The sequence below is a fragment of the Corvus hawaiiensis genome, chromosome 12 (genome assembly GCF_020740725.1).
Source record: "Corvus hawaiiensis isolate bCorHaw1 chromosome 12, bCorHaw1.pri.cur, whole genome shotgun sequence".
NCBI lineage: Eukaryota > Metazoa > Chordata > Aves > Passeriformes > Corvidae > Corvus > Corvus hawaiiensis.
In genome coordinates, this window is record NC_063224.1 from 8,538,244 (window position 1) to 8,550,332 (window position 12,089).

General features: G+C 45.5%; 2 protein-coding genes across 3 annotated transcripts in view; one reads left to right on the forward strand and one right to left on the reverse strand.

The window, feature by feature from the left end:
* Positions 1-3,788, reverse strand: part of OGFOD1 (2-oxoglutarate and iron dependent oxygenase domain containing 1) — a 13,111-nt gene extending 9,323 nt beyond the window's left edge. For both annotated transcript variants that reach the window (XR_007206269.1, XM_048316335.1), the window contains exons 1-7: positions 3,623-3,788; positions 3,386-3,531; positions 3,247-3,293; positions 2,790-2,890; positions 2,275-2,391; positions 1,353-1,444; positions 240-365 (exon numbers count right to left, since the gene is read on the reverse strand). Coding sequence is in view for 1 of the 2 variants with exons in the window: in XM_048316335.1 (XP_048172292.1) it covers positions 240-365; positions 1,353-1,444; positions 2,275-2,391; positions 2,790-2,890; positions 3,247-3,293; positions 3,386-3,531; positions 3,623-3,773 (780 nt within the window). In the remaining variant the exon portion in view is untranslated. The remainder of the gene's footprint in view (positions 1-239; positions 366-1,352; positions 1,445-2,274; positions 2,392-2,789; positions 2,891-3,246; positions 3,294-3,385; positions 3,532-3,622) is intronic.
* Positions 3,789-3,904: 116 nt separating this feature from the next.
* Positions 3,905-11,266, forward strand: NUDT21 (nudix hydrolase 21). Its single transcript, XM_048316336.1, has 7 exons — positions 3,905-4,136; positions 6,322-6,522; positions 7,706-7,769; positions 8,422-8,511; positions 9,168-9,243; positions 9,606-9,720; positions 10,975-11,266. Exons 1-7 carry the CDS (start codon positions 4,021-4,023, stop codon positions 10,994-10,996), a joined length of 684 nt encoding a protein of 227 aa, XP_048172293.1. The 5' UTR covers positions 3,905-4,020; the 3' UTR covers positions 10,997-11,266.
* The last annotated feature ends 823 nt before the right edge of the window (positions 11,267-12,089 follow it).

The window sequence follows — 12,089 nt, forward strand, 5'->3', positions numbered from 1 at the left end:
CCATTCCCTTATTTCATTGCACCACAGGTATTCACCACTTTCTCTGAACTACTGCAGGTAAGCAAAACATACAAAGATGCATAAGAAAGAAACAGGATACAAATTTATGGACAGGAAACAAAAAGGAAAATGGGATAAAGATTAAAGCATCCCCAGTGCATCAGTGCATTCCCTAACTGGTATTATAGGAATGGGACAGGTACAGAAATGCAGCGCTAAGATACAGGCTTGTTACTCACATCATAGGGGATGTGTGGGCTCCTGGCCAAGGGCGCTTCAATGTGCCGTGCAGGTCTGGCCACAGACGGGCCGTGGAACCAACCGCTCACTGACAGGCGGCACTTCCGCGACACAACTTCTGACACCTGCAACAACGTTGGGCAGCACGCCTCGTTAGACAAGGACCAGGTGTAACAGGTACCATGCCAACTCATGATGGGAAATGGACTTGGCTCCAGAGAGCCCACTGCATACACAGAAATGTCAGACAGGGCTAGAGCAGGCTAGATTATCAGACAGAGGCCTATTGTCCTGAAGTCCATTGCAGGTTTCCAGAATTCCAGTAGAAGATTTTACTCCGAGCTCACAGAGAATCCATTCTCTCTCTCCCTCTGAGAGCTTTGAGTCATGGATTGTTAAGACAAAGTTAAGACATAAATGACACAAAAATAACCCCCTAAGCAGCCTAGGTCAGGATATACCCAACCTATATCACTGACCATCTTTCTCTCCAGCCTTCTGCTCTCTGGCCCTGTTTGATACAGTCCCCGGTACTCTCAAATACACAGGAGTTTCAGATTTCAGTAAGGTGTCTGTGTCACACAGTTCCACAAATTATTCATCCTGTTCCCAGGCATTTTCCTGACAAGTATCACAGAGTACTGGATCAGCATTTCTGCTGCAGGGCACTGCACCATGTCTGGCTCACTGAGAGGGTACAGCCAGATCTGCACAGTGCCCTTGCACTGTTGGCAAGGTGATGGATGGCTCGAGGAGCTCTTCTGGAGCAAAGTAACAACTGCCACATCAAAAATGTGAGCTAGTTTAAAACAAGCCAGCAAACAGAAGTGAGAGCCAAATTCACAGCAGTGGCTTGCCAGGATAGTAATGCAAAATAGAAATGGAAATTTTTCTTTCCCAGGATGATGCATCTAGACTGATGGTTTAAAGTTGGCTTTGTTGGTTCTTGTCCTCCTTAAAGTCCTTGAAGCCCTTTCTTTAACACACAGCACTTAGCATGAGTATCCACTCTACCCACAGTTCTTCTCCCTCCCCACCGGGATTGTAGTAACACACAGAGTAAATAACCACAACAATGAGGATCAAAAAATTAACAAGAGACAGCTCCTTGCCTGGTGGAAAGAGACTGGAGACACTTCAAAGAAAACCAGCGTGTTCCATGAAGGCACTAATGACTTGGTGATTTGCTGTGGCTGAAAGTGTTCTGAGGAAGAAAACATACCCTGGTTAAGATATGAACTGGGACTTGCTAGAAAGTGCCATTTCTCTCTGACTTCATGACACTGACTGGTGGGACATCTGGGTGTAAGGGATAGAGTTCAGAGCAAGGGCTTGGTGAAGAATCCATGCACCTCTGCATGGAGACAGGCAGAGTCAGGGCTGTTCAACCTGGAGAAGAGAGGGCTCTGGGGCAACCTAAAGCCTCTTTCACTGCCTAAAGGGGCTACAAGAGTACTGTAGAAGGACTTGGGACAGACAAGGGCATGGAATAACAGAACAGAAGGGAGAATAGCTTCAGACAGACAGACGATAGTTTTAGATTAGATATTAGGAAGGAATTCTTTACCATGAGCAGTGAGGCACTGGCACAGGCTGCCCAGACAAACTGTGGATGCCCCATCCTGGAAATGCTCAATGGGGTTTGCAGCAACCTGGTCTAGCAGAAGGTGTCCCTGCCTATAGCAGGATGAGCTTTACGATCCCTTTCAACCCAAACCATTCTGTGGTTCTGTTGCTGGAAAGGGAAGTTACTGTCATCAATCTGGAGTTCCAAGCACAGTTACTGGCATTACTTCCATCTTGCCCCTACTCTTGGCCCTTCCAAAAGTTTCTTTGTCTGCTGTTGCCTCTTAGCACTGTCTTCAAAGCCTGCTACAGCCCATCCCTAAGGTGCACATTTTACTTCTACATCAGCTTCTCTGAACAAAGGAGGAACTCTTTAATTCCCTTCTACTGTTTGAGGTGAGAGTTGCTGCAAGGGGCACATAAGCTTCATCTTTTTCATCCACGTGAGGCTGAGTTCGGAGCTTTTACCATCTGTGCTGTACAGATCCAACGTTCCTCCATCACTTTTCTCCCAGGGTGGGACAAGGTACAGGATGAAAGCGATTCTCCGACCTTCCAGTTCATCATCATGGCACAGCAACACATCTGCAATTACACACGTTTTGCTGCTGTAGCATCTTTCCAGTACATGCATGATTCATTCCAACAACTGCTACCCAGCTTTGTCCCCACAAGGATATAACAAGAAAAAACATGTTCTTTCCAAGAACTGCATTTTCACTCATCAGCATCACCAGCCTGACACCTGCAAGATTCACTTCTGTGGGACTGCACCGCAATTGGCAGATCAGGCCACTCTGAAGGTACAGGCAGTTACACAACAGCAACAGTTTTTTCATCATTTGTACTTCATTTCAGACACTGTTTTACTGCTGGCAGCTTCTGGGACCCTCTGGAACTAGAATAAAATGAGGTATTCTATAGACATTTTGTTCCCTACATGTGCACAGAAGCTTTAGGGAAAGGATCACTTATAGACTGACCAGTATATTCATATTTAGCACAGGATATGTCAATAGTTGGCTCCAGCTCTATCTGGGTCACAGCAGAAAGCCACACTCGGAATTCTTCACACAGAGCATGCCTGAGAAGATAAGTACACAGTAAGTGTTAGGGTCAGGGTTAGGATGAGGGTTAAGGTTTGGGTTAGGGTTAAGAGTAAGGGAATAACCAGCAGGAAGCATGCAACCAGTCAGAAGGTGCACGGGGAAGCGTTTCAGAGGTGACAGATGCAGGAGGGCTGAGTATGCAGGAAAGCTGAACAGACTTCAGTGCCATGACAAGCACAGAGCAGATTCAGCTCTCCAGGGCCGTTTTCTGGCCCGAGCACGGGGGCAGAAGGCGGCCACGCCGTGGGCCCACCCCGCAGTCGCCTTCCCTGGGGAGCCACCACGGCTCTTTCCCACCCTGAGCGGGCAAAGCCCCGAGCCCACGCTTTACCTCAGGGCGGCGACGTGGGGCTCCGGGCTTGCCCCCAGCTCCTCGGACTGCGGCGGCCCATGGAAGAGAAGAAGGGACGGAGGTTAGGGTGGCTCGGCTCGGCCGAGCTCGGCCCGGCTCAGCTCGGCCCTGGGCCCACCTGCCACAGCGAGAGGAGGTCGTTGCGCCGTCCGCGGAAGCCGAGACCCAGCAGTTCATCCCGCAGCGCCTCCGCGAAAGCCAGGCCCGCCAGGAAACCGGGAATGACAGCGTGGCGGAACGGGGCTGACTCCAGCACCACCGCTTCTGCAAGGGAACGGCCGTCGGTGAGGGGCGGGGAGCCGGGCCACGCCGTACCGTGCCGGAGCCGCTCCCCGCGGGCCCGGCCGGGCCGTACCGTGCCGGAGCCGCTCCCCGCGGGCCCAGGCCGCCCCCGCGCGCTCCCGCAGCGCCGCGTCCCCGAGGGCCGCGCAGAGCTCTGCGCGCGCCTCGCGCCTCCCGCGCTTCGCCGCCGCCGGCGCTGCCGCTCCGTGACGCTTGGTGGCCATAGCACCGTCCGGTCGGACTACAACTCCCTGCGATCCCCGCGCTCCGCCCGCGGTGGCCAATCGGATCGCACGGGGGCGGGGCGGAATGCCGTTGGCCAATGGGCGAGGAGAGGCGGGGGCGGAGCGCGGCGGGTCCCGGCAGGCGGCGCGCGGCGCTGAGGGCTTGGCGGGTGTTAATGGCGGACGCCGCTCCTGCCGCCCGGCACTGATCTACCGCTCCCGCCGTCTCTTCCCGCCGCTTCTCGCCATGTCCGTGGTGCCGCCTAATCGCTCGCAGACCGGCTGGCCCCGCGGGGTGAACCAGTTTGGGAACAAATACATCCAGCAGACGAAGCCGCTCACGCTCGAAAGGACCATCAACCTGTGAGCGCCGCCTCGGGGCCTGCCTGGCTCTGCCCCCTCCCCTCCCGTCCCGCCCCGCTGGCGAGCTCGTCCCCGCTCTGTCAGCAGGCTCGGCGGGGTTTTCCCTCCGTGCCCGCCGTGCGAGGTCCCGAGGGTCTCGGCCCTCCGAGGGACTGAGGGCTCAGCGGTGGTAGAGCCCGGGTGCCGGTGGGGGCCCGCCCGCCTCGCAGGGGCTGCTGAGCCGCGCTGTGGGTACCGAGGGCTTGCTAGGCTCTGGGGAAGTGTGGAGTATTTGGTGTCAACGCTTTAGTGCTTAAAAACAGTGTCTGGCTCGGGAGGTGCGAACCCTAAGTAACACAGGGAGGGTTTAGGTGTGTTGAGCATCACAGTAGTTTTCGCACTGTTACAGGCATCCAGAAAAGCGGCAGAAAGAGAAGGGCTTTTTCTTGGCCGCGCTGGGATTTGGGCTGACCCTGGGCAGTCAGTAAGATGTGGCTAGATGTGCCTGGTGTTTGTGGTTTGTCTGGTGCAGGTGTTGGAGTTAAAATCCAGAGCGTTTGCTACCAGAGAAAATTGTCACTAATGTCACTAATGTTACTAATGTCACTGTGTTACTAATAAGTATTTATGTATTTTTTAATGAGGAAATAATATATTTTTTCTTTCCTCCAGTAGAGTCTGGTGGATGTGGGATGTGTTCTTTGCTAAGTGCATCTGTCAAGTTGCAAAAACCAGCAAATGTTAACTGCAACAGTCAATATTCAATTTTAGCTATTAATCACTGACACTTCTGTGTTTTTTTAGTGTAGCTGAGTTTATTCAGAGTCTTGTGAAAGTTCAAATACCAACTTCAGAAATTAGAATATTTCTACTGGGTTTCTGAAGCAAAGATTTATCAGGAAGCTGTGTTACCAGCAGCATTTTTATTAAGTCGAAGCTAAGGATTTTGATGTACAGACTAATGCACCCACTTTAGTATAGTATGGGTTAGCATAGTAGGTTATTAATAAGCCATTTGTGTATCTAAAAATGGAAAAGGAAAAAGAAACGTAGATGGTTTTAAACTATAAGTGAAAGTGGGGAAGCTTGTTAGTAAATGAATCTGTGGTTTGGAAACTGTTTTGGCTCACTTGTCTACATGAGAAAAAGCTCTAACAATGGCAACTGGCTTGTGATTTCACCACTGTAAAACATGAGGAAAATTGGAGGAGGAGGGGTGCTGGAATTTGAGGGGGGAAGAGTGTATGCTACTAAAGTTTGACATATTTGGGGAAAGAATCCATGGCAAGATGCATCTCAAGGAAAATATAAGATCAGTCATTCACTCTGTTAAGTCAGTTGCTGTGTGCCACAAGTCAGTAAAACCATGGTGATAACTCATCACTGCTCTGTCCAGAACCATTTTCTTCTCCCTTTTGACTTAGCTGGGTGATTCTGTCTTTCCTCCAGGTCTCCTGCCATCAGACCTCTATGTTACATGGATTTAATTGCATAATAATACTCCCCTGTTGCCCTCTGTGCTGTGTTGCACTGACCAGTTTCTTGACTAACCTTTCTTTTCTTTTCTGTTTTCATTCCCTCTTGCCTGGAGAAATCGCTGGGTTTCTGCTACACTGTGACAAGAGTGCAGGGGTCCAGCATCAGCCCAATAGAGGGATCTGCTCACACTCTTGATCTTACCCCAGGCTCCCAACCCTACACTCAGAAACTCAACATTTCTCCTCTTCTGTGATCCACGTCTGATTTCCCACTTCAAAACAAAACACTTTTAACAGTTTAGTTCTCAGGCTCTCATTACATCTGGAGAAAAAAATTGCAGTCCTGTGCAGCTTCCTTCCTTCCTTCCCAGCAGAGCTTTATCTCCAGTCTCTTTTCCAGCTCCTTTCAGAGCTTCAGCTGCCTTTTCCCTGCAGTGTGGAGATCAAAGAGGGTGTCTGTTGAATGACAGTTGGTTCTGTGCTTCTTTTCCTTCTTTTGAGCTAGCACCAGGCTAGAGTGTAGCTCAGCAGGACTGTCTGTGCTTGTGTGTTCCATAGTGCCGATCTCCCTGGGACAGGGGGCTCATAAGCCACCAACAATGATTTTAGCCCTGCACTATGACTTACCCGTCAAGCAGTGAAGGGTCTGCCTCAGGCTATGTGCTGTGTCATGGTGATTTAAAGTTAGATTTCTTGTTATGCAGCAACATTTTTTCTCCTCCTTATAGGTATCCTCTGACCAACTACACGTTTGGCACAAAGGAGCCTCTGTATGAGAAGGACAGTTCTGTGGCAGCTCGGTTTCAGCGCATGAGAGAAGAGTTTGACAAGATTGGCATGAGGCGGACAGTGGAAGGGGTTCTGATTGTGCATGAGCACAGGCTGCCCCACGTGCTGTTACTGCAGCTGGGTACAACTTTTTTCAAGCTGTAAGTGTCTGTTTCTTAAGTGTAACTTCAGTTTTTTGTCACAGACCACTAAACATGCAGGCTAGGGGTTAAACTGTGTCCAACTGCTCAATGTTTTGAATGGGATTCATTGCTTGTAAAGACTTAGTCTGGAAAGTATTTTTTGAATGGTGGGGTTTTCATCTAAAGTGTGTTTGTTTGACTCTGCTCATGAGGGGGGTGATTGAGTTTGGAACTGACTGGGAATCTTAGTTACAGTGCATCACTACAGTAAAATCTTGTTTAAAACTCATTAGCAGCAGTTGGTGGTGTGTTGTACTTGCATTGTGAAAGCAGTTAGGCTTCAGTAGCTTATGCTATGCCCACAAAAATGGGCAAGTGGAGGTCAAGGACTAACCCCCTGTAAATGCAGAATGATACCTGTTTACAAACTAATGGTTGAGCTGGGATAGCAAGAAGGGTAGGCATCTAAATTTGAGAAAATTGCTCCAGTTCATCTCATAGTTATCACAGCCAGAGTGAAATTTTAGTGTTTGATTATGTTTGTAGTGATGGTGGTGATTTTATTTTTCAAACTAGATAGCCTTGGCTTGTCTTATGTTACCCTGTTTGTCTTCTTATTATTCTGTTTTAACATTTTATATTGTTCTCAATTTTGTATGTGTTAAGTCTAATTTTACGTCTAGATTAGTTTTTGACATCTTGATTTGGAGGGTTTTTGTGGACAAACCAGGCAAGACTGTAAATGATTTGCAAAATGCTGTAATGATGAAAATGAGTAATCCTGCATCATTTTCCCACGAGTTTTATTTTCTGGTTTCTGTATGCTTCAGTGAATGCTGTTTTTGTGATAAGAGCAAATACAGGCAGTATTTACAGCCCTTCAGCTTCTGGTTATTATTGTTAAAACTTTACCCTTTGAGTGTCCCAATTATTATTGTGTGTATTGTTATGCTTTGTCCTGCTAAACTGAAAGTATTTTATGCAAGGGTTGTTTGTATAAGAGACATAACCGTATTAGTTTCAGTTTTGGTGAAAGCTGTCCTGCTGTCTTCAAATTCAGCAAAGCTAGATTTGGAACTTCTGACTTAAGAGCCATAAGTGAATTTGTAACTCCCTGCCTGGAAGCACACTGGAACTTGCCTGTGAAGATTGGTAAATGCAATAAAATAACTTTAACTTTCATCATTGATTATTTTAACAGACCTGGTGGTGAACTCAATCCAGGAGAAGATGAGGTAGAAGGGCTCAAACGCTTAATGACAGAGGTCTGTTTTCTTTCATTATGTTCTATAGCAGAATGTTGCATTATTTCAGAATTACCAGAATAAGCTAAAGCATTAGTCTTCTTACCACTGTTGTTATTTTGTTGCTTTTGTGATGTTCTCAGGTAGTTAACAAATAAAGCAGTCAAGTTTTCATTTGTCTGCATCATGAGTGTGGCTGACTCCTACCTGCTGCTCAAGTCCTGTGTTCATTTGCAGCTTTGCTTTCTGACTGGCTTCAGGCAAGTGTGTGTAGAGATGAGCAATAAAATATGTTGTGGAGGACAACTGATGGGGACTTGCCTTTGAGATAGTCCTCCCAATGCACCATTTTCTCCAAGTAACTAATTCTGCCAGATAGTGTGACAATGTATTTCATTTTTCCCATTGGTCTGATAGGACTCAGTCCAACTGAGTACAGCATAGATTTTGAAATGGTTTCTAGAGTGCCCTTGTCCTACCAGGTGAGGAGGCTTTTAGTAAAAAATCTCACTTTATACAAAAATACTCTACAATTCTATTGAAAGCTGTCTCAGAGCAGTTATGAACTACATCAGACATATATTACAGCAAGTCTTTGTGCTTCCAATATGTGTTAACTAAAAAAATTTCCTTGAGGTAGTTCAAGGTCTGACTATTACTGGATTTTTGATAGATACTGGGTCGTCAGGATGGTGTTCAGCAAGACTGGGTGATTGATGACTGCATTGGCAACTGGTGGAGACCAAACTTCGAACCTCCACAGGTGAGTACTCCTGTGGGCTTCCATCTTCTTTGGTCAAGTTCTGTTTGTACTTCTAAAAGCCTTCAACCTACCAGATGGGCTTCTTGAGTACCTGCTGCATGAGCAATTAGTTTTTCTGGGTTTTATCTATTTCATCTCCTTTCTATGACTGAAGAGAAACCACAGCCCTTTTTTAAATGGACACTGCTGTCTCCTTCCTCACACCCGTGTGATGGACGAGAAACCACTGGATGTAATAGCTTCCAGTTCTATGCTGAGACAGATGCACCATTTAAATTCCTTTTGTAGCCACAATGGAAACTCTTGTACTGCTGCTTATGGAACAGATACCCTGTGAATAAATTAGCCTCACTACCCTATTTCTTAGGGCTTTAATAAAAATCCTTGCTCAGTTTGCTTCTATGCATTTCTGTTTTATTGGGTTGTTTTAACTGCTTGTGAGTATTGGTGCCACTTTAGATTCTGTCAATAGTTGTGACAGCAAGAGCATTCCTTTCTCGAGTACTTTCTTATGAAAATGGTTTATTTTATGCCACAAAAGAACAATATATGACACGTTGAAAGTTTGTACAGGGGTTGATAATTTATAAAGTAGCACTTAAGATTGCACAATTTTCAAAGCTCTGTACAACTGGTTTTTACCATTTTTCTTCTAGTATCCCTATATCCCAGCTCATATTACAAAGCCTAAAGAACACAAAAAGCTCTTTTTGGTCCAGCTTCAAGAAAAGGGTAAGTGTTTGCATCGAAGTGTTGTATTTGTTACAGTGTTTAAATGCTTGTATTTCACACAAGGAAATGTAGTAGCATTGTGATTGTATGCTTGCAGTTGTTTGCAGTTGATCACTAATAAAGTTAAATGTTGGTATTTGTTTTGAAGGTAGATCCTTTGAACATGAGTTCCTAGTAAATTTTCATTCTTGCTCCTGCATCAGTCTGTGTACACTATGTGAATCCCACATTTAACTAGAGAAGGAATAAACCTGCTTGAGTGCTCCATGTAGCGAACTTGTTTTGAGGTCTACATGGAGCGATGATACCGTGGCTGAATGTGTGCTGGTTTTTCTGATTTGTCAGCTTGTATTTGTTTTTAGCTTTGTTTGCAGTCCCCAAAAATTACAAGCTGGTTGCAGCACCATTGTTTGAGCTCTATGACAATGCGCCAGGATATGGACCCATTATTTCCAGCCTTCCTCAACTTTTGAGCAGGTATGTTGTATTTGTATAGTGGTTCTTGGGAATACGTTTGCTGTGGGACTCCAGAGCAAGGCAATGCGCTACAAAAACCAACTTGAAAAGGTTGCATCTATCCCAAAGATTCTGCCTCAGATGAAGTGTGATGGACACTTTCGAGGGACTGATCACAACTAGCTAGCACCAAAGTCCTGCCTAGCAGTCGTAGCTAAGGAAGACGTGGAAGATAGTGAGGATGAGGCTGTGCAGAGGCTGAGGAACAGCTTCTTGTAGCTACTGGGGACCGCTAGAGAGTTAAAGCCAGGATGTGAGCTTGAAGCACTGAGTTAGGTGTGGATGAATACAGCTTTGTGCTGGTTAAATGTGGTGGGTTTTTTACACCCTGTAGTAGAGTTAATGAAGTGTAGCATCTTTATGACACAAATATCTGTAGCTATATTTTTTCCTTCCTCTTCCAATGTGTACATGCTTTGACTTTCTTACCTGGAAATGGCTTGTGGCTCGTCCCTCCAGAGCTCACTAGTCTCACTGGTCTCTTACTTTAGAGAATGTTCAGGCATCCCAGGTGTCCCACAGCCTGCCAGCTCTTCCTCAGGGAAGTAGTTCTGCCACCCACCTACTATGATGAAAAAAGTATGTTAGCAGAATGTTAGCACTGGTATTGCCCATAATATTCTTGTTTCCTGCTGAGTTTTTTTCTCTCTAGCCCCAGTTTTGGCTTCTCCTCCTCTAAAGACAGCAGGTACTTCCTCTTGGGTACCAGCAAAACACTATCTGTTATGCAGGTTGGGTAGTGATGCAACAGACACATCCAAAGGCTGGGCATCTGGAAGCTGAGATGGATGCTTGCTTCTACTGTTATTTATGAAACTTAGTTGGGAAAAATTCTCTTTTGAGTATGTCTGTATGTTCCCCTTGGAATATGTAAGGTTGGCCTGGCAGCAGAAATGCTGCAAAAGAGTTGCTGATGGAGGAATGTAACTCTCACTGTGATTTTTGTATCTATGAACCTGTTCTGGGAGATGAAATGTTAATAATTAGTTCTTCTGCAACTTTAAGAGACAGTTGTGCAATGCTGGTGTAGGATTGGCTGTTAAAAATGATGCTTCCTGCTACACTGTAAAGCTGTCTTATTAAAAAATGCACTTTTGCCCTGTCAGGTGGAAGAGTTCTGTTCAGAACAGAAACAAAACATTTGCTTATTCATTCAAAAATGCCCTTAAAAAAAGAATGAAAATTCCTCACTTGGTATAATGCTCTTAATTTTAGGTTCAACTTTATTTACAACTGAATTCCTATATACCTGAAGACTCCAATAGAAGAAGCCGTCTCTGTGAGCACAGCTTTAAACTGTAGAGAAATGAATATGTGTGACACAAGAATTTTTTTAAGTCATTCTGTTCCTGAAGGCCACTAAACATTCTATGGTATGAACAGAGAAGTGAATCTCAACTGTTTAGCTAGAGAGATGGCAATGGGCTACCAGTGTTTCAATCCCTTTTCACTGTAATACTCACCAATTTATTGTTTTGTACAACATTAAACAATATGGTTAAGATTCTGTTTGTGTTGGGTTTGGTTTGGTTTTTGTTGTTGGGAGGTTTTTTTTTTAGTGTTTTTTTTCCTTCTGTTTTTAGTTGTTTTATTTTTCTTGAATTGTCTCTTTTAGGTCTATATTTTAAACATTATTACTTTTCTTCAGGAATACAGATGACCTTGGAAATGAGGAGGAGCTAAGCCATTCAGAGCCCATTCAGATGCTGCAATCTCTATCCCTGAGCAGGGAATATCCCTAGGATCTGGGAGAAATGAAACAGTATAAGTGGGTGCAATATTGTTTTGAGCCTTAATTAACTAGGAGACCAGAACTTCTGTTTTGAGGGAGCATGAGTACTTAATGGCAAGTGTAGCCTTTACCTTTTTTTACCAGAACTGATATGTTTGTACAGGGCTTGGAGGAGATGCAACATGCATCTGTTCCTTCAGTGCCCTCTTAAGACAGTAACAACCCAAAAAATTCTGTTGGACTGGTCTGAGATACAGTTAAAATAGGGAAAGTGAAGTTAATTTTGTATATTTTTCCTCAGCTATGGGACAGAATCAGGGTCATGCTGAAACGCTTTGCCAATGCCACATGCAAGTGGTTCCATGTTATGCTGACCTGTGCTGTCTTGTCCTGCAAGGGATACCCACGCTTCTGCTTTTTCTCCTCAACATTTCAGTCTCTTGTAGGTGGCAAATACCAATCTTCCTAATTCTGGGGTTTTTACATGCTTGGCTAAATGTAAAGTCCAGTTGGATGTGACACTTCCCAATGCCTTTATTTTGCTTAATGAGCCTTTAAAAGATTTGTTTCCAAGTTCTGCGTCTGATCAGAAGATGCA

What these genes read in the sequence shown, in the direction of transcription:
- NUDT21 (XM_048316336.1), top strand. Translation starts at nt 4,021, where the DNA reads ATGTCCGTGGTGCCGCCTAATCGCTCGCAGACCGGCTGGCCCCGCGGG. An exon ending in TCAAACGCTTAATGACAGAG is followed by an intron (nt 7,770 to 8,421) that starts GTCTGTTTTCTT and finishes GATTTTTGATAG; the next exon opens with ATACTGGGTCGTCAGGATGG. An exon ending in GGTCCAGCTTCAAGAAAAGG is followed by an intron (nt 9,244 to 9,605) that starts GTAAGTGTTTGC and finishes ATTTGTTTTTAG; the next exon opens with CTTTGTTTGCAGTCCCCAAA.